Raw genomic sequence first — 27,727 nt, 5'->3', positions numbered from 1 at the left:
AAGTCTGTATGGTGACCTATAGTTGTTAATTTCTGTGTCATTTGGTCTCTTGTGGTTAGTTGTGGTATTCATACCACATCTCTTTTGATATTAACTAGATTTCTGAGTAAATGCTGTCATTAATGTCTTGGAATTCACTTAGTTTTTATCTGGTCGATATTTCATAGTCTTCTGCACAGAAAGATAAACTGTTGCCAGGTATCCAGAGACATATGTTTCACCTTCATGTAATTTTTATAACAAAATGCAATTGTTGTAATTAAAATGGCAGTACTTGAACATGTGAACCATCCAAACATTTTAAGTCAATCATGACTGAAGATCCAGATAAAAAAATGTCCATGGAAATGATAAATGCCAATGCTAATACAACTGCACACCAATTACCATTAAATGATCATAAGTGCTTACTGAACTCATACATTGTTGATGAGGTCAAAAACAGCACACCTTAGTCATGCTAATCAACTTGGTTAAAGGGAGATAAACAAAATCCCAGAAATTAAACTAACACAAACATATCAGTGATAATTTATTCTTTATGTTTCAAACAGATTAAAGCAGTTACTGCAACAAAAAATATGAAAATACATAACAATCTGTCATGAATCAAGGAATGAAAATTTCAACAATACAAGAACACAAGATGTAATTTGCTAAATGAACAATTGTCGCCCAAGTACATTTGTTTATGAAATATTACATGAATGAAGCCATTTAAATTAAACAAATTTGCAGTAAAAGAGTTTATGAAATATAAAAGTACAAGATAATCAGTCACAGATTTTCTGTTTTGCATCAATAGAAAACAACTTCTTACTACCTGAATGCTTACACTTTTATTATCAAGGAGTATATAAATTACCCTCCCCTCCCCCTCAACACTTTCATTATCGGTGCAAACAATATGTTTATATTTCTTCTGATGGTAAAAATGATCTACAAGCAGAACAAAAAATAAATACTACAATTTGACCAGTGACACCAAATTGCAAAAACAACAACTGTATTCAGCATAACAGACACTCTTATTCTATTATCTAGGGTAAGATCACATTTAAAATTGAGAATAGAAATGGGGAAAGTGTCTAAGAGACTGCAACCAAACCAAAGAGCAGAAAACAGCCCAAGTCTACCAATGTTAAACACAATCTAAGCTAGGGGATAAAAATCTTTTAATCAGTATTTTTCTATAGAAAGAAAAGCTCAAAGCTAATTATTTTATGGTTTAAGTATTATTCAGAATACATTGTAATAATACAAGATTACAAAAGCACTGACTACTGAACTGATGCTAACCACAGAGACAGAAAGGCAGTGCTAGAGAATGAAAATATCACTTTACAAATTTGATGTTATATCTCTCATAAATGTTTCTGTTCACAATGCAAAAACAGATATACAGTCAGTTCAAGGACAATGTTATATCTGAGGGCTTATATTAGGATAAATATTAAAAAAAACCTACTTTGTAAAAACCCATTTTCAGCTAATTACATTCAATGAAAATAAAATTTATATCCATAAAAATAATCACAGCTTGCTGCTAAGTCTGAAAAAACATACTTATATGTAGAAAATAATTCAGTTTTTGAATTTTGTTATTCTTTGCCTTTAAAAAATGCAAGAATATTTTCATAACTTTTTCCAAAATAATGACTTGGTCAAACAGATTTTAAAAGGAAAGTTCTATCAATACTTGAATACACCTTATCGCTATTAGCCTTATCGGCCGGCTGACCCGACCGCTTGAACTTTTGATGCATACAACAATCACTTTTCCATTGTGGCTTCAGATATTTTGTTTTATGACATCAAAATTTTACGGGAACCTGTGTGATATCCAGTAATGGCGGACAAATAGCGATAAGGTGTATTGTGACAAGTATTTCTTGTTTTTAAGTTGATTTGGTTTTGATAAACCATTATAGTACATTTTTTAATGCTTCAAAATATGTAATGTTTAAAAAAAAAACCAGAAACATGTTAATAAATGAATATTCTCTACATATTGGTACTTTAAGACATAAAAGATCTACATAAAATAAATCTATCAGCACTATTAGTAATATGACATGTAATATATAAACTAAAATAATTATGTACAAAATTTAACAATAAAGTTTGATTAGTTAAAGAAGAAAAACAACAAATCATAACACATATACCTAATACGTCATTCCAGTTATTTCACATTGAGCAAATAAGAAAACGGTTTCTGACATTTTTAATAACTGATGTTGCTGTTCAATTGTGTAAAAATAAAACAACTTACTATGTAATTGAAGCCTAATTTTATTAGACAAATGAATGTGTGTTTTTTTTAACTATACCCATGAAATCAGCAGAAATAGGGAGCTTAATTTTTAAAATAATATAATAGTTAACATGGTTAAAGAAATAAAGTTTCAGGTGAATTATCTATAACACGAATCAACTACAATTAACTAATCAATATAACCTCGATGGAGGTATTGATCACTAGGTTTACAACTCCAAATTTCTGTTTTGAAAAAAAAAAGCAGATATTTTGTGATAATCATTTTTTCCAAAATAAAAGAAATGCTAAAGTTAAAGCTATGCATCAATAACCAAGTCAAGAAAACATCATGAATCATGTAGCTTCATTCTCATAAATATTACACATACATAGATAATGTACAGAGATGAATTGACCGAAAAGAAAATAAAAATTACAAGAGAAAGAAATCACTGGTAACAATTTTTTTCAACCAAAGAGTGAGAAAAATTCATGTACAGTATTGCCAACATCAATCTATAAGATTGACTTCACATATATAAAACTCATTAAGAGCACATATGTGTAAAGATATATAAGAATCACTTAACATATGTTACAATTTACACAGAAATCACTGAACAAGTGTATTTCAAATCTGATTGTCATATAAGTTATCACAAGAATGCCAAGTAATGTAAGTTAAAATGAGATTGAAAACATGTAAGTTAATGGACAACTTCTTCAATGAATCTTTAAATTTGGTAAATACTATGTGTAACGGTATAATTACCTTACTTAGCCAGACTGGTAATTTACATAATTAATCAATACATCTCCCAATAAATTGTACATTTTAGCTTATGGGTTGATAACTTTGAAAAAAACATTTCATTATAATTTATCAAATATGCGATAACTACTATTTATCGTTAAGACTTAGAACCTGATATAGGTTAACTTTTTCTAAACAACATTCATAACAAAATAACAGTGTTCTCGCCAGACCTTTAAAGCAATGTGGTGCTACTGTACTTTAAAGATGGCCTAAATGGTCTTCTGTTATGTATCAGTATGTATGGTCTGATTATGTTTCTGTGTGAAATAGAGAGTTGTTCCCCTTTTGCCAGTATCTTGTATTTATGTTTGTGACGTCATTCTTTGTCTGATGAAAATGTAGAAATGGAAGCTGATGTATTTTTATGTGTCCGTATGTAATCGCCTCCATCCATGCTACCAGAGCTATTCCCCTAGTCTGTAATACTTCAGTTCATCTACAGCATTAGCGATTCATTTAAAATATACCCCTATAAATTATACATTTTTGTACAACATTCATAAAATTCATTATGCATTAGCTGCAGGTATAACACAACAGTGGACACACTAAAATGGCTAGCCTACATTACTTATGATTTTAATTTTAGTTCTATTAGAAGGGAAAGAAGATAGGACTTCAACTTCATCAAAAACTGTCTTGACTTAAAACTTTAACCTGAAGCGGGACAGACAGATGGACGAATGAACAAACACATGGACCGAAAAACATAATGCCCCTAGGTGGAGCATATAAAAATGTTTGATGGATACAAAACTATTTGTGTATTCTTATTTATTTTCCTTTAGAAAACATCAATGCATAAGGTATGACCATAAGAGTAGAGGGGAGCACAGAACAGGCAAAGGGGATATCATCCTATTAGACTGTACCTTATTAATTTGGTTTCAAAGCACAATCATGTCAGGGTGATAACAAATAGCAGCAAGTTTCACCACAATGCTATCCAATATCTGAAGAGAACACTGCAATATTTTAGTAAATTATTACACTCTTAATATAAGATAAACACCAAAAATACTCATCATACAAGAAAAATATCTCTAACATAAAATATACCTCATATCGTTTAATGATACAAATATTTTTCTAGTTGTAAATAAATATATATGTTATTTTGAGAAATTATTTTAGTACAGCTAAACCTGAGATTCCTTAAACAGTTGTTTTACTTTACCAGTTTATAAAACAGTAGTCCCCTCTCATAATGACCCCCTATTGTGTAAATACTCTGCTCAATATGACATTGTAATATTACTGAAGAGAATTTAACAATGCACTTGATAGGTGCTGATAATTTCCTTAGGGAAATGGAGACTACTGTATACAAATTTTAGATCTGTACTGTATTAATACAACTCATTTAAAAAAGAACCAATTTGTATGTGTATCCATAAGGTATAAATAAAACAGCAGTCTGTCTTAACCCGGTTTTGTATAGTGAAAGAATGAAATAAAATGTTATGAACACATATAGGTCAGATGTACATGGTTCCTGGATGACTAGTTCCATCACCTATGTCCAACTCAAATTCATCCTGTAGGTGAACTTGACTTACAGATGCTGTTGCCATAGCAATATCAGGCATGGTTTCACTTAAGACACTTTCATGACATGGGTTAATATCAGGCTGAAAATAAAAAAAGAACATAATTTCGTTTAATATTTATTTCAATGATGTTCTACCTTAGTCCATAGACTCTATACTGAAGGTCAATAAATCCTCATTCAGTTACAATCAGTGAATGCGAGATATTTGACCATGGGCTTTCTTGATATCATTACTTTGTCTGATGAACTTACTATTTTTTCTTTGAGAACATCATTTTGATTTTTATATTGTTGTCTTATCTTATTTGTGATGGTCTCTGAAACAACATTTTTATATTGTGTGGTAACTGTTGTTACCGGGTATCTTTTGCACAGTGATTATTTTCTGTGTTTTTCTTTAGTTTTGCTTTTATCTTTCTGTTTTCTATATTGCCCTTGTGTGATTGTTGTCAACAGTTTACAGTTAATTTCATTTTGTGCTATTAATATTTTAATATCAGTGCAAAATAGATATGCAAGTTATTCTGCACGGAAAAATAAATGCTGAATAAGAAATCAAAATAAAGAAATAAGATATTGGCATAAGTGTATGGAAGGAAAATATTCTTGGTCTAAACTATATGACATGGATGAGAGAGTTGTCTCATTGGCATTCATACCACATCTTCTTATATCTATATAAATTGTGTTTTGTGTCAGTACCTGTTTAAGGGACCTTGTAGGTGATACCATCTGTATAGGTTTTGTAATATAAATTGTGTTTTGTGTCAGTACCTGTTTAAGGGACCTTGTAGGTGATACCATCTGTATAGGTTTTGTCGGACTACCATGTCTACTCCTCCTGCTGAGTGGTGGGCTCTGTCTACGTTTTATCGGTAACAATGGATTGGTTCTTACAGGTGTCGGTGGCTGAGGATGATGATGATGTCGGACATTGTTTGAATGGTAAAAATGACTATTTTGTAATATTTCAATAGTACTATCAGGTAGTCCAAATTCTCTCACTATACGTAACTGTATTTGATAATTCACAACACGACGATCACAATAAGGTAGAGATAATGCTCTTATAGTCAATTTACTCTCTTGGAATTCTTTTTCTCTTTTAATCATCATTTTCATTGTTGTCTGATCAGGCACTGTGAAAGAAAAACAAATATTTCAGATTACGATTTATAACTGTAATTTAAATGGCTGAAATATTCAGTACTGCTTTTGTTTGAATTCATTGATTGTTAAATATTGATAACAGTATTTTGTTTTTTCTGGTTGAAATCTTGTTTTTAATTTAATATGGAATTTGAAATAAGGGAAATTTTTTTTTGAAGAATTTGAAAGAGTTGAAGGCAGACTAGTAAACTATTTTGACATTAAATGCTGTTCTATGTACAAAAACACTTTAGAATGGACATCGTACAATGTAAGGAATTCTTACAACCTCGTAAAAATGTTGAAAATTTATGATTTTGGGTCTAAAGAAGGAATTTTGTGAATCGTGTATTTCAATGCCAAAATGTACCAAATTCAATTTTTATCTGGCCATAAATGTATTAAACCATAAACAAAACTGTGTGCATCTTAATAGAATAAAGACATAAAAAACTACTAAAAAGTTTTTATTGATATTTGATATAAGGTTTCTCCAACTTGTGTCACAATCATCAGGGAAGCCATCTTCTGAGAGAAGCTTCTGTCAAGGCAGCGATTGGTGAAAGTTTTAAGGTAGAAAGCATAATAACCCAGTAAATTGAAAAATTAATTATTTCATAAAAGTATGGCTGAGAAACAGCACAATAATGTTTACAAAGACAACTCAAAATAAATTATATAACTGTTTGCAAATGAAACATTTCCTAGGAGATAAGGCATTTCTTTTAGCTGTTATCTAGTTAAGTTCAGTCTGAATCATGTACCATAACTTTAATTGACTAATTTAAATTCTAATGGTTTTTCATCTTAATCAATACTCTTTCGTTCCTTAGATTTCCAAGGTAAAATGTGTTTGACATGTATATTTTGTCCCAAATGATCAGTCATAAAGGTGAAAACAACAAACAAACAAGGCACTCTCATTGTTGAAACAAATTCATTGAAAAGTTATTAATCAAGCAAATGCTTTTTGATGCACATTATAAAATCAACAAATTTGATTTTTTTATGAATCATTTCAAATTTCAAGTGTGTTTCTTTTATGCAACTATTTTGTACTTGGAATTATGCTAATAATTCTTGATTTAACTGAGATTATGAGACACCAGAAAGAAACAAAGCTGCATCAGATGCATCAGAGGAAAAATGCATTGAAAAAAAGAAGGAATTACACCAAAAATGATGCACAATAATTTAATAATTTGTTACCAAATATTGATGATAGTGGTAGGAAATAAACAGAAAATAAAGTGAAAGGATTACTGAATGAGACTGGTAAACCAGTATATCCCCTTCTTTCAGAGTGTAAATTTAACAACTGATAATAATCTTATCCTAGCTTGAAGATTGTGTTCTGGGGTTCTCACAGTGACCTACCAGGAATAGTACCAGCAACAATATCAACCGTAGAACTCCCTGAACTGAACGGTATATAGGACTGTCTGTCTTCTACCATATACAGTGTGTCTGGTATAGATGACATTTGTATTGTTCGTACACGACCTGAGTCTTGATCCTGATCCTGTGACATCTGTTCTTCCAATACAGCCTAGCAATGAAAAAAAAGGCATAAAAAATAAACAATTTTCTTTCACCCTCCAAAAAATGGTGTTAAATCAATTTCCCTAAAAAAACATAGTTTTTTTACACACTTCTTTATTACTAAGATTCATATGACATAATAAACTATTTGATTATATCTCCCTTATCAACTTCAAAGCAAACATTGTTAAAGAATGTATGAGAATAATCTCATGAAAATACTTTTATGATATTCTGAATATATTACATATTCATGGTTTCTTCATCTTCAACATTCCTAGAAATTATTGGAACTTATTTCGTTGTTTTTAAAAGGCGATCAAAGTTCAGACAATTTAAATTTTAGAGTTTGTTCCAGACTTTTTTTACACTTCAAAAGTAACTGTGTTAATCTTTGTTCAACCTAGACAGAAATTCAACTCTTTACTCTGGGCTTTATTTTGTTTTTCAACTTTTTTTGTTGCTGGTGAGATTTCATTGATAATGTACCTTTGATTCTTCAAAATATGGAGTAAATAGTCTTGGTCGTGTAAACGTTCCATGACATTTGGTGCGTATCCATGTTGACACAGGTAAACTTTGACAAGTTTCATCTCCCATCATATGTAATGGTGGAGAGCTTATAAGTCCTCTTTTTATTGCACTATTTAAAATTTCATTATTATATGGTATCACATGATCTATTCTGACCAATGAAATTATATCACATAAAATGTCTCTCAATTCATTGTCATTTAAATCTCTTTTCTTCACTCCTTTTTTACTGATACTATGTGCTGTGTGGCTGAGTATATTTGGTTCTGAAATAAAAAGTGATTAAATGACTGTCAATTGTGTGAAATAACAAGTTTTCATGAAATAATTTCATTTTCTTATTTTGAGCTGCAAGATATTGAAAGTCAAAATGTCTTTCTACCATAATAAGAACTCCTATTGATGTATACACTAAGTATGTAAAATTTTAAACAGGTCAATTTGAGGATAAACTGACACAGTTTGAACTAAACAGGCTTTAACAATATTGGTGTTACCTCTGCTTATTTACTTTATGACAGTCAATTTTATCTCATTAAAAGTTGTCAACTCTGAGACAAGAACCTTAAATATCTAATTGTAAGGTAGTAATTTATTTAGTTCTTCAATCCATTTTTTATTTTTTCAGTCAATGGAAGGTTACAGCATTTATTAACTCCTAAATACTTACCTCTCTCTTCAATCTTTTTAACCAGGTGATGTTCACCCCATTTTAACACTGCTGATAAAATGTCCAGCTCTCCCGCCTGAAAATATGTATAAATATCAACAATGACCTGCAGCTGTTATTTGATACATGTAAGTGCTCATTTCATACACCAGAATAAATCAATTATATTCACAATAAATTCTGGCTTTTATTTATAATTATTATTGGAAATTTTATTGTTAGGTTGTTGCCTCATTGATGCTTACTCTACATCTCCTTTTATCCATAGACACAAACAAGAGTCCAATGAACGTGTTATCAGGTAAACAAAAGTTGAATCGTATACATTTTCCGTGCCTGAGGGAGATATGAAGATTTGTTAACCCAAGAATATTCATGACTTTGTCCGAGGGAAATATTATTTTTAGAGGGTGAGGCCATAAAAAAGAATAGGTTTGTTTGCCCAAACCCTACCTACCCAGAAAAAAGCTGCCTACTCAAATTCATTTATTGTCCTGATTTGAAGAAGTTTTTTTTTAATCAGATAGGCATGAAGACAAATAAACATCTGATACTTCAATTTCTTTAAAAAAAAAAAGAAAAGAAAAAGGCCTACCTACCCACTGTCTCAACCTTAGGTAGGGTTTGGGCAAACAAAAATATTTTTAATTGTGGCCTGAGCAAATCTTCATATCCCCCGAAGCAAAGGGAAATGAATGTTTTATTCCACTGCCTATGCTTTGTTTACTATCAAAAAATATTATTTTGCATACATTTTTTTTTCTTATCCGCTTGTTTTTATTAAATTAAACACCATATACTTATCGATAAACAGTACAGATCAAAAGTTAATTATTAGTCTTTTTGTTTTATGGTCTGAAATAAATTTGAACATGATAATGATTATTGCTATCGCTTTTTTTAAAGAAAAATGAGAAGTTCAAAACGTTATGTACATTAACCGTGCGTAACGTCACACAATGTTATCCCAACATTTCTGAGGGGAATATGATCCTCAGAAGGGAATATGAGGATTTGTTCAAAGACACGTGGGATAGTCTCAACCAATCAGATATTGGTAAAACTATCAATATGTATAAACAGTGGAATAATAGCACTTGTCATTATATGTTATAATGTTACGAAATCAGATTAAACTTATAGTTAAATACTATCATGACTATGAAAACTTGGTGCTGCATGTCCTTCTGCAGTATACATTTAAGTCAATTAACTATTTAACATTTGTGAATCAAGCAATTTTGAATATTTTTGACCTATCAGACCTGACCAGACGATGAGTACCGTTGAAAACTGGATTATTATGTGATGTACTTAATTGAAAAAAGTATTATCATAAGGTGGCCGGAAAAATTAGATTTCAACTGCCATGGGTGTCAAAACAATTCTCCAATTTTAATACATGTACATGTATTGTACAAAGTATGGTCATGGTCAATAGGTTTTAATGTATATAATTATACTATGTATATCTCAAATTTTACCTGCAGGAAATCTGAACACACTACATCTATCAACTGTTCTTTGGTTAATTCATAAAATATTGGTGATTGTATTATCTGTAAGAATTCTTCTCTCATGAACTGTATAGCCTGTCTGTGAACCCATTCAGACCCATGTGGCTCTGAACTCCAGTTTAGTATACTGAGTATATTGTCTACAGATATATGCTCTGTAATAATATCTTCACAACCTAAATACAATCAACAAATAAATTATACATCATTACTGCACAAAACAAGTATCCCTCTATAGAATATGAATATTGAAATCTATAATACATCATTTAGTAGAAACCATTGTCAATCAACAGGGGATAAATATATAATACATTTAGCTAGACTTCATGGACTTTATAGACTTCATGGTACATTCCTTCATCATCAGATATTTTCAAGTTTTATTTCAAGTTACTATCATGACTAAATTTACTATGACATGTATGAGAAATACTACCATTTCTTTTTTCATACTTCTAAACCTGTAACATCTTTTTAAAATATAAATGTTATATTGTTACAACAATATTATAAAGTAAATCCCGTTTGAATAGTTTTACATTACTTATTTTTGGGGCCCTTTATAGCTTGCTGTTTGGTGTGAGCTAAGGCTCTGTGTGGAAGGCTGTACCCTGATCTATAATGGTTTACTTTTATAAATTGTTATTTTGATGGAGAGTTGTCTCTGACATTGGCACTCATACCACATCTTCTTATATCTTATTACAGAATACAGGTTCTTATAAAATTCTTTGATAGATATAAGCTTCTTTTATAGTTTAAAATCATTTAAGACAAACAAGACGTATATTTGATTATTTACATTGAAATTTCTATTTTGATTTAAATGAAAGACAAGTTGTATATTCCTGGTAAAACTGACCTTGAGACAATATAGGGAAATCAAGAAACTGCCCTATCTGGTAAACTTCCATTGCTTCATCAACTAATGTCATCTGTCCTTTACCCGCAACAATTGCCTGAGCTTCACTTAAACTACACATACTAGCACTTCCACGTAATATTAACGATAAATCTACGCTGTCTTGATAAATAGCATTTAATAACACACGGGCATATTTACGAGGAATCACACTTTCATCTAGAACAATCAATGAAGTTGTCTGCAATGTTCTTTCTGTCAACTCCTCCCCTGACCTAGCACGCCTTAATAATAAATTACGAAAAAATTGAGATCTAGCTGCTAAAACACATTTATGACATGGTAATTCCAAACTTTTAGCTTTACACACCCCCTCTGGTGGTAGGTCATGTGATAAAGAATCGGAGCACTCACTGTCACATGAGAAAACCAATAAAGCATCACAGTAATCTCCAGATTCCAATAAAGTCCGTAAATCAAATTCAAGTTGATTTGGTAAACCAAATTCCTCAGCTAATTTTCTTAAAATTTCTCTATGGTCCTTCCGTAATTCTTCTAAATTAATTGAATCTGTGTATAAATATCTTAATAAAATTGCAAACAAAGATACATCAACTCCTACTGTTTTTAACTTGACAGGAACCTGTGATCCAAAAGGATGGTAGCGTAATAAGTTCCTAAAGTATGGACTACGAGCTGACAACAGTGCTCTATGAGCTGGGAAACATGCTCCACGGTAAACTAAATCAACATCTGTACATAATTTGCTATCAAACAAATGTGACAGATCTTGTCTGAAGGAGTTTGCAGGGGGTCTAGCTAAGTTTGCTGCTAAAGCTAGCTCTTTTAGAGCTGCAAGTGCCTCATATTCCTGTATTAAACAGTTCACATCCCTGAAAGACCACGATGAAATCATATCTCTTAGAGCTCTTCCATAATCCAAGGAACGACTATGTCGTCTAGAACGTATTAATTTCTTTCTTAATGTTGCAAACTTTGAAGCTTTTTTCCTTTTCTCTTTCACGCTTATATCAGTTTCAGAAACAGTATATTGATTGCCTATCCTTGGAAACTGTGGGGATTTCCCTGATGCCCCACTTGAATCCATGTAGGAAGAATTTGCCCCCATTCTTGGAGGTTATCTATATACTGTTGTCACATTTCAGTCTTTTTGTTGATCTAAAAAAGGCAAAAATAATTTATATTATAAATAGATATAAGAAGATGTGGTATGAGTGCCAATGAGACAACTCTCCTTCCAAGTCACAATTTGTATAAAGCTTATCTAGTCAAATTACAAGAACTAGCTATTATATGTCATAGTTGAATGAACTATCAGCCACTGCATAGGTCTCAGTAACTGAAAGTTATTTCTAAAACACAAAAAATGAAAACTGCATCATATAACTGAATTTACATACATATATACAAAGATAACAAAAGATGCACCTAGATTTTATGATGTAAAATCATACCTGTATACAGGTGGAGAAGTGTAATGTTTGATTTGTTTGCTTATTGTTGTAATATGTTCCAATGCAATCAGGTGTTTAGTGTAACTTATCATTTTGCTTTGTTGTTTCATTCATTGTGAAATTCATTTTCTTTATTCTTGCTTTATGAACCCATGTACATGTACTTTTTTCTTAACTGTGTGTTTATTTTTTTCTCTGGTACAGGTAGTTACTATGCTCACGATTTGCAAGACATTTCTATAATATAAACCCTGTCCTATATCTGTATGATTCAAGGAGATAATGAAGGGCATAACCGCTAACAGTACAACATTATGAATGACTTAAAAAAAATAATTAAATCATAAATTTATTTTTTATGACTAATATTATGAACTCATCTCATGTACTAGAAAAAAATCATTTGTATGTAACGTCTTAAGATTTTTTTAAATCATAGCTAAGACCAAAGTACATGTATATATATATCTTTTAAATCTATCTATTTTATCATGTTTATAAGATCATTTATCATTCAATTATATTAGCGCCAAACTTTAAGTGTTTGATATAAGAAGTCATCCTGTGACCACTTATTGAGTAGATATTTTTACACATTTACAAGGGTGGAGTTTTCTTCTTCTACGATTACATATTTGTACATTGACAATTTATGTGACACATTTAACATTATATTGTAATCATAATTAAAACACACATAGCAAGTATTATAATATCAACTATATTTGCAACAACTCTTTTAAAATCTTCAACATTGCAGTTTTTAATAAAGATATCCAATCTTAAATTGAATATTTTACACTTATAACAATATTATACGCAAATGTAAAATCTCCTATTCCTAAACTTTAGTTTAAACAAGGTCATATATAGGTCATGTAGGTAGTAATATTGTATTAATCCTTGGTTCATTGAACATCACTTTATACATCAAATATAATTACAACTATTGGCGTAATAATTCTAATTACAGTTACTTGGTAGTAAGTGTTGCTGTACTTTTATTGCAGTTCATTCAAAGTTCTGACCAAACTGCAATTTGTTTAATTAAATCAAACTGTTTAAATGATTGGAAATTGTAACCATAACTGTTGTAGAAGAACCACTGTCAAGTAATCATTATTATTGTTTGGATACCAAGTTTTATGGATTTCATTGCTATAGGTTAGCCACAAATTCAATGGATTTCATTGCTATGGGTGCAATCAACAGTTTTTTTCTATGACGTCACATTTTGAGGGACCATGCATAAGTGACCCTTAGTGGTGGACTGATTAATAAAGATACTTGTATAAAACTAGATATCACTGGAATCAGAATGTTCTCTAGTTTATAATGAAATAAAAATAATGTGTACTTTTAATATATTAAAAATATTCCATCCAATGAACATGGGGGAAAAAAGGTCTAATTTGAACATAAAAAACTTGAAACCTGGTCATGTGCACACCCATGAAGACATGATCCATGCACATTTTACATAATCAAAACTGTATGAAATTTGTAGGTTTTTACCTGGCCTTTCAAAAAAATCTTGTTTCAGGGTACGGTTTCCTGCTCCGAAAAGAGCTACAGTGGCTGCAAATAAGTTTTTAATTTTCACTGCCAAAAAAACAGGTTGTTTACAGTGTTGTCTCCCCTCAAAACATGTAAAGTTAATATAATTTTTAAAATTATTTCAATCATTCAACCTGTTTTAATTCAAAGCTAATTAACTAATTTTTACAATCAAATACAAAAAACATGATACTTTTTCACCAATTGAGTAAATAAACAGGGGTTTCCCTCCATGGTTATTTTTAGTCGGGGAATAACCCCTAGTTTTTTATACGAAACTGTTTATAGCACCCTTAAGGCAAAACTTTATATGCGATATATTAAAATTTCTTAGCTTTTCTGAATCTGTACACTATACCGATTAAAATGATGTCTGACTTTAAGGATTGTGACCACGAATAGTGAAAATACAGCTCTTTTTTCATGTCGCATAGTACTGGCATATTGGCCAGTGGCAAACAGTTTAACCAGCAAAATCCAAACATTTCCTGTATCTCATTTTCATCAGTTTTACAAAGAAAATAAATCATAAAATAGGGTTTCTTTTGAATAAATAGAATAAAAACTATGAAATAAGCATGAATAAAGTTACTTTAAATATATTTTGTCCCTAGTATTATGTGAACTTAGTTATAGCTGAGTTGAGAAAAATATGGAAATAGTTTTTTTCTTAGGGATGGCACTTGTACTTTTATGACTTTAAATAGTACCAAATATATATTATAATGAATTAAAATTTATGTCACACTGATCAGAAATACAGGTCAAAGTAGAAAAAATCTACACTTTGCATGTGCAACTTTTGGTTTCAAATATATGAGAGATTGAATAAAATATCATGACGTCACAAAAAGTTGAAAAAAACTTCAATATTCGCGCAGAGTCTGGTTTTCTTATTTCTGGTTGCTATGTACAAATCTGTAATATTTGCATTAAATATACCAAACTGATGCTTTTAAATTAAAGTATACGTGCCGTACAATATTTTTCAGAATTGTTTTACTCCATTCGCGAACACATTTCTATGCGAAAACATCACTATAATATATATTTGTCCCTTTAAGGGTGCAATCAACAGTTTTTTTCTATGACGTCACATTTTGAGGGACCATGCATAAGTGACCCTTAGTGGTGGACTGATTAATAAAGATACTTGTATAAAACTAGATATCACTGGAATCAGAATGTTCTCTAGTTTATAATGAAATAAAAATAATGTGTACTTTTAATATATTAAAAATATTCCATCCAATGAACATGGGGGAAAAAAGGTCTAATTTGAACATAAAAAACTTGAAACCTGGTCATGTGCACACCCATGAAGACATGATCCATGCACATTTTACATAATCAAAACTGTATGAAATTTGTAGGTTTTTACCTGGCCTTTCAAAAAAATCTTGTTTCAGGGTACGGTTTCCTGCTCCGAAAAGAGCTACAGTGGCTGCAAATAAGTTTTTAATTTTCACTGCCAAAAAAACAGGTTGTTTACAGTGTTGTCTCCCCTCAAAACATGTAAAGTTAATATAATTTTTAAAATTATTTCAATCATTCAACCTGTTTTAATTCAAAGCTAATTAACTAATTTTTACAATCAAATACAAAAAACATGATACTTTTTCACCAATTGAGTAAATAAACAGGGGTTTCCCTCCATGGTTATTTTTAGTCGGGGAATAACCCCTAGTTTTTTATACGAAACTGTTTATAGCACCCTTAAGGCAAAACTTTATATGCGATATATTAAAATTTCTTAGCTTTTCTGAATCTGTACACTATACCGATTAAAATGATGTCTGACTTTAAGGATTGTGACCACGAATAGTGAAAATACAGCTCTTTTTTCATGTCGCATAGTACTGGCATATTGGCCAGTGGCAAACAGTTTAACCAGCAAAATCCAAACATTTCCTGTATCTCATTTTCATCAGTTTTACAAAGAAAATAAATCATAAAATAGGGTTTCTTTTGAATAAATAGAATAAAAACTATGAAATAAGCATGAATAAAGTTACTTTAAATATATTTTGTCCCTAGTATTATGTGAACTTAGTTATAGCTGAGTTGAGAAAAATATGGAAATAGTTTTTTTCTTAGGGATGGCACTTGTACTTTTATGACTTTAAATAGTACCAAATATATATTATAATGAATTAAAATTTATGTCACACTGATCAGAAATACAGGTCAAAGTAGAAAAAATCTACACTTTGCATGTGCAACTTTTGGTTTCAAATATATGAGAGATTGAATAAAATATCATGACGTCACAAAAAGTTGAAAAAAACTTCAATATTCGCGCAGAGTCTGGTTTTCTTATTTCTGGTTGCTATGTACAAATCTGTAATATTTGCATTAAATATACCAAACTGATGCTTTTAAATTAAAGTATACGTGCCGTACAATATTTTTCAGAATTGTTTTACTCCATTCGCGAACACATTTCTATGCGAAAACATCACTATAATATATATTTGTCCCTTTAAGGGTGCAATCAACAGTTTTTTTCTATGACGTCACATTTTGAGGGACCATGCATAAGTGACCCTTAGTGGTGGACTGATTAATAAAGATACTTGTATAAAACTAGATATCACTGGAATCAGAATGTTCTCTAGTTTATAATGAAATAAAAATAATGTGTACTTTTAATATATTAAAAATATTCCATCCAATGAACATGGGGGAAAAAAGGTCTAATTTGAACATAAAAAACTTGAAACCTGGTCATGTGCACACCCATGAAGACATGATCCATGCACATTTTACATAATCAAAACTGTATGAAATTTGTAGGTTTTTACCTGGCCTTTCAAAAAAATCTTGTTTCAGGGTACGGTTTCCTGCTCCGAAAAGAGCTACAGTGGCTGCAAATAAGTTTTTAATTTTCACTGCCAAAAAAACAGGTTGTTTACAGTGTTGTCTCCCCTCAAAACATGTAAAGTTAATATAATTTTTAAAATTATTTCAATCATTCAACCTGTTTTAATTCAAAGCTAATTAACTAATTTTTACAATCAAATACAAAAAACATGATACTTTTTCACCAATTGAGTAAATAAACAGGGGTTTCCCTCCATGGTTATTTTTAGTCGGGGAATAACCCCTAGTTTTTTTATACGAAACTGTTTATAGCACCCTTAAGGCAAAACTTTATATGCGATATATTAAAATTTCTTAGCTTTTCTGAATCTGTACACTATACCGATTAAAATGATGTCTGACTTTAAGGATTGTGACCACGAATAGTGAAAATACAGCTCTTTTTTCATGTCGCATAGTACTGGCATATTGGCCAGTGGCAAACAGTTTAACCAGCAAAATCCAAACATTTCCTGTATCTCATTTTCATCAGTTTTACAAAGAAAATAAATCATAAAATAGGGTTTCTTTTGAATAAATAGAATAAAAACTATGAAATAAGCATGAATAAAGTTACTTTAAATATATTTTGTCCCTAGTATTATGTGAACTTAGTTATAGCTGAGTTGAGAAAAATATGGAAATAGTTTTTTTCTTAGGGATGGCACTTGTACTTTTATGACTTTAAATAGTACCAAATATATATTATAATGAATTAAAATTTATGTCACACTGATCAGAAATACAGGTCAAAGTAGAAAAAATCTACACTTTGCATGTGCAACTTTTGGTTTCAAATATATGAGAGATTGAATAAAATATCATGACGTCACAAAAAGTTGAAAAAAACTTCAATATTCGCGCAGAGTCTGGTTTTCTTATTTCTGGTTGCTATGTACAAATCTGTAATATTTGCATTAAATATACCAAACTGATGCTTTTAAATTAAAGTATACGTGCCGTACAATATTTTTCAGAATTGTTTTACTCCATTCGCGAACACATTTCTATGCGAAAACATCACTATAATATATATTTGTCCCTTTAAGGCAAAACTTTATATGCGATATATTAAAATTTCTTAGCTTTTCTGAATCTGTACACTATACCGATTAAAATGATGTCTGACTTTAAGGATTGTGACCACGAATAGTGAAAATACAGCTCTTTTTTCATGTCGCATAGTACTGGCATATTGGCCAGTGGCAAACAGTTTAACCAGCAAAATCCAAACATTTCCTGTATCTCATTTTCATCAGTTTTACAAAGAAAATAAATCATAAAATAGGGTTTCTTTTGAATAAATAGAATAAAAACTATGAAATAAGCATGAATAAAGTTACTTTAAATATATTTTGTCCCTAGTATTATGTGAACTTAGTTATAGCTGAGTTGAGAAAAATATGGAAATAGTTTTTTTCTTAGGGATGGCACTTGTACTTTTATGACTTTAAATAGTACCAAATATATATTATAATGAATTAAAATTTATGTCACACTGATCAGAAATACAGGTCAAAGTAGAAAAAATCTACACTTTGCATGTGCAACTTTTGGTTTCAAATATATGAGAGATTGAATAAAATATCATGACGTCACAAAAAGTTGAAAAAAACTTCAATATTCGCGCAGAGTCTGGTTTTCTTATTTCTGGTTGCTATGTACAAATCTGTAATATTTGCATTAAATATACCAAACTGATGCTTTTAAATTAAAGTATACGTGCCGTACAATATTTTTCAGAATTGTTTTACTCCATTCGCGAACACATTTCTATGCGAAAACATCACTATAATATATATTTGTCCCTTTAAGGGTGCAATCAACAGTTTTTTTCTATGACGTCACATTTTGAGGGACCATGCATAAGTGACCCTTAGTGGTGGACTGATTAATAAAGATACTTGTATAAAACTAGATATCACTGGAATCAGAATGTTCTCTAGTTTATAATGAAATAAAAATAATGTGTACTTTTAATATATTAAAAATATTCCATCCAATGAACATGGGGGAAAAAAGGTCTAATTTGAACATAAAAAACTTGAAACCTGGTCATGTGCACACCCATGAAGACATGATCCATGCACATTTTACATAATCAAAACTGTATGAAATTTGTAGGTTTTTACCTGGCCTTTCAAAAAAATCTTGTTTCAGGGTACGGTTTCCTGCTCCGAAAAGAGCTACAGTGGCTGCAAATAAGTTTTTAATTTTCACTGCCAAAAAAACAGGTTGTTTACAGTGTTGTCTCCCCTCAAAACATGTAAAGTTAATATAATTTTTAAAATTATTTCAATCATTCAACCTGTTTTAATTCAAAGCTAATTAACTAATTTTTACAATCAAATACAAAAAACATGATACTTTTTCACCAATTGAGTAAATAAACAGGGGTTTCCCTCCATGGTTATTTTTAGTCGGGGAATAACCCCTAGTTTTTTATACGAAACTGTTTATAGCACCCTATAGGTTAGCCACCAATTCAATGGATTTCATTGCTATAGGTTAGCCACAAATTCAATGGATCTCATTGCTATAGGTTAGCTACCAATTCAATGGATTTCATTGCTATAGGTTAGCCACCAATTCAATGGATTTCATTGCTATAGGTTAGCCACAAATTCAATGGATTTCATTGCTATAGGTTAGCCACAAATTCAATGGATTTCATTGCTATAGGTTAGCCACAAATTCAAATGTTCAACAAAGTACAGTTTATTTATATTGGCTTGTTGTATGCCGACTTATATTGGCTTGTTGTATGCCGACTTATATTGGCTTGTTGTATGCCGACTTATATTGGCTTGTTGTATGCAGACTTCCATCAAAACCGCAAAATCAAGTATCCATGAAAGTATGAAGTACAATTCCTCCTTAGTCTACAAATGTTGGTACCCACAAACATAAATGAATTCTCAGTAGTTCAAAATCTCCCAATACTTATTATAGGTTTCATGAAAGCAAACTCTTTTAAATTGCCAACATTTTTGTCCTGTGGTGTTTAAGGATTATGACAGATTATTGTTTCATTGGCAATATGAATCATACCCCATCTCAAGAATTTTATTTCAGAGTAATCACCCATATTGTTATGGCCATGTAGGTTGCATTTCTGTAAATATTGCAATTTCCCATAGGAACTCCTTTTACAGCTAAAACTGTACCACTTTTACTATGAAGTTTTGAATAAAATCTTATCCTAGAATTGAAAGTTCAAATGCACTACAATTTTTTTTAAAGGTTAAAATATAGGGCTGTGCAGCATATTTTCAACATTTATATGCCCTGAACTTCTCACAGTTTAAACTAACACTAATTTTCTTAACTACGCCTTCCTGGAATAAAAGGTTACCACAGATTTCAATATAAACAAATTGCACCTGAATATTTACTGGTAACATTCCCAATTTATGTCTCTATGAGATGGAACACAGCGATCATAACTCGGAACCAGTATGTAAGTAAACAAAATTAATTTTCTATGAATATTCTAAATCTCCCCAAAAGAAGCATGGTTTAATTTGAGAAACAGCTGTATTTACAAAGTGCAACCTATATCACTTGATTTGTTGATTTTCATCATACAAAGTCCTAAATATTCAGAATTCATAAATTATCCAGGTGCATCAAATCCTACATGTATCTTCCATTAATAAAAAAATAACTGCTAATAGATGCAATCATCAATAATATAAAATGTATGTATGGCTTTTGCCAGACTAGGATTGAAGTTAAAACCTGTAAAAATTAATTACTCCCAAAAGAATTGTTTAAGGAACAACAAAATCTGGAGTGTCCTTTTTATGGAATGGTTTATCAATTAGCTTAGCCTGCTAAATTGTTTATCTGTTTGTATACTGTGGATTCATTGTTATCGGGAGGATACTAATTTTCATGGATTCTGTGTACTTTCAAATGTTCAATGAAATACAAAGTTTGTATCGGCTTGAAGCATACTTTTGTTCTTTCGACTTGAAGCATACTTTTGCAATACATTTGTACTAAGAAATCAAATATCCATGAAGATGTAAGATTTCCTCTATCCACAAAAATTGGTACCCATCAAAATATATCTATCTACTGTAATTGATAATTTGTACGTCTAATTGTCAATTTCAAAATCCTATTTTCTGGGAACGTAATTTAAATAGTTTACATTATGAATGAAGAAAAAGCATGACAATTGTCTTAGTTTCAATTTTTTTTGTACTAAAGCACAATAATCAGTTTCCAGATAAAAGTCACGTTCAGGTTACCACTATAGCTATGTGAAAACCTCTTAACCACATCCAGAAAACATTGTATTTCCTTATATGAAATATCATTCATATTGAGGTTACTTTCCTAGACAATGACCTCAGCAAATATCTGTGGTATTATTTACTTGTGTAATAAATGTCAAATTGAGACAAAAATATCATACATTCAGTGACAATTAACATTTGTCATAAGATTAATCTTGAGGTGAAAGGATAAGGAAGTACAATGTCTTCTTTACTTACATGTATTCCCAAAAACTTTTAACCAACAATAACAAATAGGTATGACCAACCCACCCTGTAAGTGTTTTTCTTACATCTACAACAATATAAACTATTGGTATTTGAATATTAAAAAGTGTTAATAATGTGTGTCTCTTCACAAAATAAATGTCAATATATACATATCAATAAGATCCTAATGTTATCAATCACTTTACTTTGTTTTTTGCAGACAATAAGTTACAAAAATGTAAACATATATTCCACACATCTTCAGTTATTCACGTGTTTGGAAAAGTTTGCAAGGAAGCACATCTGGAACAAAATTTAAATTTAATATAATTTTTTACTAAAAAATAAAACATGTTTTACTTCTCATAAAAGTTTGGTTATAAATGTCCTTCATATTGTTTTTGGATAAATACTCAAAAACTGTCAGAATCTATTAATTTCAATATTTGACAAATAGCAATATTATGCTTTATAAAGTCATATAAAAAAGAAGATGTGATATGATTGCCGATGAGACAACTGTCCACAAGAGACCAAAATGACACAGACATTAACAACTATAGGTCACTGTATGGCCTTCAACAATGAGCAAAGCCCATACTGCATAGTCAGCTATAAAAGGCCCTGATAAGACAATGTAAAACAATTCCAACGGAAAAACTAACGGCCTTATTTATATAAAAAAAGCATGTACAGTTAAAAAATGACTCTACTTAAATCATAATCATAAATTGTTACAAGTTAAAAGTACAAGAGATTTCAATTACAAGCAATACTAATTAAATATTGGTAGCAATATTATTGATATAGTGGAGAATACAGAACCTTTTGTTTCCCACCCTCATCAAAGAGCCACACAAACAGAATAAGTTTTACCAATCATTATGTAGGACAATTAATTTTCCAGTGCCAAAACTAATATATGATGTTTACCAAACAAACTTATATCCACAAGAAGTCTTGCCAAACAGCAGACCAGAGAAACAAAGATCTTAGCTCAATTCCAATTAATTTATTATGTGAAAAATAAATAATGTTTACCAAACAGAAGTTAGTTGGCCATGAAATAAATGAGATCTGATATACAGAGGGAGAAAAAAATTTGTGTATTTATGATGAAAGAAAGTTAACATATTTCAAAAGATAAATTTCTGCCAAAAAATTAAATCTTGATTAAGTTGATAGGCTGCTCCTGGTTATAGAGAAGATTTGATTCCAAAACGACCACAGAAAACGATGTCTGTTTCTCTCATACTTGAAGACAGGATTAATTATTGTTAATTTCTCAAAAAAAAGATCCATCCTTTCTTAATTCTTAACTGCATGAGAGCGAGACAAACTTCTTGTCGCCATCTATGTTTCATTTGATTCACAGTATCAGCTTTATATCATTATCCCCAACTCATGAAAAGATCTACGATTGAAATACAAGAAGTACACTTGATCTGAATTAGTGTTTAGTTGGAAGAAGTAATTGATCAAGAGACTACTAGTATGTTAAACATGTTAAAAATAATTGGGAATATTATTTTAAATTTATTATGATCGAAGTTCGAACAAGTCAATTTTTAATATTCTTATTCTTCATACTGTTATTCTATAGGCTACTACAAGTCTCAAATATAACAACTGATAGTTAATATCTTTAAAACTTAATTGTTTATCGACACTTTAACAAATCAACAAAAACAATGTTTGACAACACATAAGATTGGATTTCTGATAGACATGTCACATTTGAAATTATTCAGTCATAATCTATTACTTTTCACAATAAAATGACAGACCATATAGTTAAGCTTATTCAATTCCTTCATGTAACAGTTATACCTAAAAATAAAGCTAAACACACTGGAAATTTTATAATTATAATTATTTAAAACTAATTCTCAGAATAATTACATTTAACTTTAATAAAAAATTATATTTTTAAATGTTTATCATTTTTTTTTCTTTTAAAACTATGGGTAAATTTATCAGTCAGCAGTGTTACAAAACCAATGGTTTCACCTCGACTAACTTGGTATCAGACAACATACAATGCATTCTTTTTATCAGATTTATAACAAAATAATTTAGATTTAGAATCAATAATGACCAATTTGATGATCTGTAGGGGAGTTTAACTTTCATAATCATTCATCATTGTTCAATCTAAAAAAAAAGGACATAAAAGAACCAATTAGCAGGTTTTTAAGAATTCAGGAACTCTAAAAATAACCACAACAACATCTTCAATTACTTTACCTACTCTTTTAGCAATGGATCTCCGACCTTTTTATGCTACTTCCTGTAGTTTTATGTCATATTTTTATGTTATACATTTCTCATTTACACCTTATTTGACCTCTAACCTACTCAAATGACTACTTGTGAAGCAATGAGAAAATTACTTAGAGGAAAAATTCTTGTCACTAATAACAACTTCATACATGTACATGGCAAGTATGAGTGTTGATAGCTTAATTACTGTAAAAGGTTTTACATTAATTGAATGTCCATTAAGCATGTAATATACACTAATGTATATGATGTAATAAAATAATTCTGACAACACCCACTGATATCATTAAACAGAAAAAAACACATATATATATTCTGTAATTCAATTAGATAATTCAGTCTATCTGAAATGGGTGTACATTAAAATCATGTTTAAATGAAAAAATCAATATCCCTTTATTAATCCAAATACGCTAATTAAAATAAATAACAGGACTAAAATAATTAAGCTTACTCAATTATCACTCAACATACAGTAGACTCAGTATACTATTTACTTATCTTTAAAAAGTCAGGTAGATTTATATAGGGGATATTTCATACTAGAAAGACATTTTTCTGACAGTAAAAGAGACATACATGACCCCCAACTACAGTCTTAAGTCATAAATGTTTCACCTATTATTTCATATATATATGTAAAAATGTCTGCAGTTTCTTGCAATAGTCATGATAATCATGAAATATATATTTGAATGACCTGAATGTTATAACTTGAAGATCTATAGCAAGTACAATTGTAGCACATGGTCAGGTTTTTCTCTGACTGTTAATGACGTCTTTAAACTAAATCCATTAGAAGTTGAATGTGCACTGATTGATATTTAAGTCTTATATATGATTTTTTTTATTAGTTGTTATTGGCATTAACTTTACATTCTTTAATATAAGTTTCTTTAAAGTTTAAGGATGCATCATTTTAGTTTTACACTAGCTAGCATGCATTGAAACAAATATTTTTAGATTATTAATGCGGTTGTCTTGGTATTCATTTCGACAAATGTTGGAAAACCTTAAATACTTTGAAAAAATAAATTCCTAGTTTTCTACAATTATGTAGTTGAAAGCAAATAAAGACATGAGGTAATAAAGATATCTTGTATAATTGTCTGGTATCTCCAGCCTAGATACTCCATCTATTACACACAGTGTTATCTTTTATTACACACAGTGTTATCTTTATACACTGATTATCTCCCTTTACAAGTCAAACACTTTAATCAAAGGAAACAGGATCTTACTTTTTAAAGTTGTAATGAAACACCCTCGCATTTATCTTTCACATCTCAAGTTAATACTGACTTGTGAACAAATCACATAATTAAACTAGAAATATAATACTATTACATTTAAAACTTCACAAGAATTTCTTTTTACTTTTGAATGAACCAAAATTATACTGTTTCGAGATTTGTAATCCAGTATATAATTTTATCTATACATATATCTTTTTCATATAAAAACACATCTTATTTCTATACCAAAGTATGTGAATACCCAAGTTGTGTCATGTATCAAAAGCATTTTGGTAAAAAATATATAAATTTTATCCAACTCAATATGTTTTTGAAAGAGATAATGTACTGATTTTAAAAACATTATTTTTTGTCCTAAAAATATACTGACTCAGTTCACGTTGGCTGACATTCCTCCAAGAATTAATTCATCATGGGATTACAACTACTATGCTTCAGATTGTTTTTAACAATCATTTATCCACTGAACGAACACATTAAATAAACACTTGATTTGTGTTTCTTGTGAAATATTTGCATATAAATTTACAGTAGTATAATGCACCTATGCAAATGTAGCACTACTGGCATACTGATTATTAATATTGGTAAATCAATCTTATCAAAACAGAACCATGATTGGTGTAATCACTACCGACCGTGCAAGGGCTGTATAGCCAGTCAAGGTCGTTAAAAACTTCTATTTGTTGTTGAAATCACTAATGAAATAATTATATTTCAGTGTTTCTTTCAACTTCTATCATTTAAGGGCAGCAACTCCAATAGAGAGTCATCTGTCAGTTTTAGCCATATTGAATTATTAATAGATCTTGTCTTGCAGATATATAATAGGTGGCTTCTAGTCTAAAAAGCACATGAAATCCTTATCCTTAAATGAGTCATTGCATTGTTCATTGTCATTTTAGGACTTCTGAATACCTCTGTATACTTTAGTATGTTAGAAACCATATATGATAATTAAAAACCAATGGTTCAGAGAACAATTGAAGGTCTTTCCATCAAAACAATGTATTTTGATATGAAAGTTGTGAAACTAAGTTTAAAATGTCATTTCAATCGTCAAATGATAGCTCCTAGTACGCTGATTCCAAAAATATTTGGTTTCCATTCATTTTTTTTAAATAATGGAGATAATTTGTTACTTCCGGTTTGAAAAATGTTACTTGGGCCACACCAATTTGATTCCTTGTTCGACGGACCCGCCCGCACCTATTTTTTTCAAAACAGAATTTTTTTATTTTTTTTATATTCCCGCTTCTCGCATCCGGAAATGTAACAATGTCCATTTCCCGCACCGTTTTTTTTGTAAATATAAAAAGAGCAAAAAATTGGTTACTTTCCCCCTTACTTATATTCCCTATTAAAAAATGTTCGTTTTTAGAATAAAGTACAAAGAACTTCTGAAGGATTTGCCTTCAACTGCAATTATATTGTATGCTGGCGAAACAAAACTATCCTTAGCCGCTGCATGTTTATGCACCTGTCCTGATTGATTCAGGGGCCTGTCGTTCAGCAGTTATCGTTTGTTGATGTTGTTCATTGGTATTTTCCCGTTTGGATATACATGATATATAAATTAGAATGTTGGTTTTCCTCTTCGAATTGTGTACGCTAATAATTTTGGGGTCCTTTATAGCCTGCTGTTTGGTCTGTATCAAAGCCCTGTGTAAAAGGCCGTACTTTGACCTGTGTTTATTATTATCAGGTTGAGAACAACCCTCCCTCAGACAAGGGGTCATTTTACTGATGTAGAAAAGAAAATAGAAATACCAAGGATTTGTATAGTTCTTCTATACAAAACCTTTTAAACTTAGAATTTTGTACTCAAAAAGAGGAGACTTACATCATATTTTAAACAACTTTTCTAAAAGAGGTCCACTTATTTTGAATAATATTAAACTGTTAAAGTAAATGTGTTAACATGGTTTTAAAGTCCAGGAATATTACAAAATTCTTAGACATGTTTTGACCATTTAATACCAGATAGATATACAAAATGTATAGTTCTTTGAGAAAATATGAGCCTTTTGTACAAACAAATATATTATAACTTATATTGATCCCTCATAAAACATGTAAAAGGGATATTTATAATATTAAGGGGTTGTCCCCTAACTGATTATGACTTGGACGGAGAATTGTCTCATTGTCGGTCACACATACATAACCCAGATTTAATTATTTCTTGGTGAACAGGGAAAAAATACTTAGAAATTAAAGAAATGTCAAAGTACAAGTGATAAATCAAGCTTTAATATTGTCAAAACCTACTATTTTATGTTTACAAAAAAAAATTATAATCGCTCGCCTTTACTTTTCAAGCTTCGCCTCAAAAATTTGCAAATTAAATATTTTTTTATTAAAATTTTCAAATCGCTCGCTCGCCCCAAATTTCCGTAGAACAAGAAATTAAATTGTTGTGGCCTTGCGATTATATTTGAATATTTACTTGACACTGATTCCAAAAATATCTGGTTCTATATACTTTTATATTAATAAAGTACAAAAAATAGCTACTTCCGGTTTACAAAAGGTCACTTCCGGTTGTTTCTTTCAAGGTTAAATGGTTTGATACCTTTTTCCAAAAGTTTCATAGCTTTATCATGTATACATATAAAATAAAAGCAAAGGTCAAAATCTAGAACGTCAAATTAAGCTATGACCTTGAGATCAATTTCAAGGTCATGAACTAAGGACCTCAAATCAAAAGACCGTAGGTCTTAATTATATTTGGTTAATGACTTATATCACCAAACACGTATTTTTAAATACAAGAGGGGAGAAAACTCCCTTTTACGTTCAACGTGCCCTTGCAATAAAAATTTATGTGTTACGACATGTTGCAACTAACAATTTAGTCAAAATAATTTGTTGATATCTTATACGGTCTTT

At 30.3% G+C, this 27,727-nt stretch overlaps 1 protein-coding gene across 2 annotated transcripts in view; it reads right to left on the bottom strand.

The window, feature by feature from the left end:
• Window positions 1–519: 519 nt before the first annotated feature.
• The window catches only part of LOC139517408 (BTB/POZ domain-containing protein 7-like), a 34,244-nt gene continuing 7,036 nt past the window's right edge, over window positions 520–27,727 (bottom strand). For both annotated transcript variants that reach the window (XM_071308393.1, XM_071308394.1), the window contains exons 3-9: window positions 10,907–12,085; window positions 10,009–10,217; window positions 8,525–8,600; window positions 7,810–8,120; window positions 7,156–7,327; window positions 5,404–5,768; window positions 520–4,708 (exon numbers count right to left, since the gene is read on the bottom strand). In XM_071308393.1, the coding sequence (XP_071164494.1) occupies window positions 4,556–4,708; window positions 5,404–5,768; window positions 7,156–7,327; window positions 7,810–8,120; window positions 8,525–8,600; window positions 10,009–10,217; window positions 10,907–12,035 (2,415 nt within the window). In that variant the 5' untranslated portion in view covers window positions 12,036–12,085 and the 3' untranslated portion in view covers window positions 520–4,555. The remainder of the gene's footprint in view (window positions 4,709–5,403; window positions 5,769–7,155; window positions 7,328–7,809; window positions 8,121–8,524; window positions 8,601–10,008; window positions 10,218–10,906; window positions 12,086–27,727) is intronic.

This window comes from Mytilus edulis, chromosome 3, assembly GCF_963676685.1.
Source record: "Mytilus edulis chromosome 3, xbMytEdul2.2, whole genome shotgun sequence".
In the NCBI taxonomy this organism is placed as follows: Eukaryota; Metazoa; Mollusca; class Bivalvia; order Mytilida; family Mytilidae; genus Mytilus; species Mytilus edulis.
This window is presented reverse-complemented; position numbering and strand designations above follow the sequence as displayed.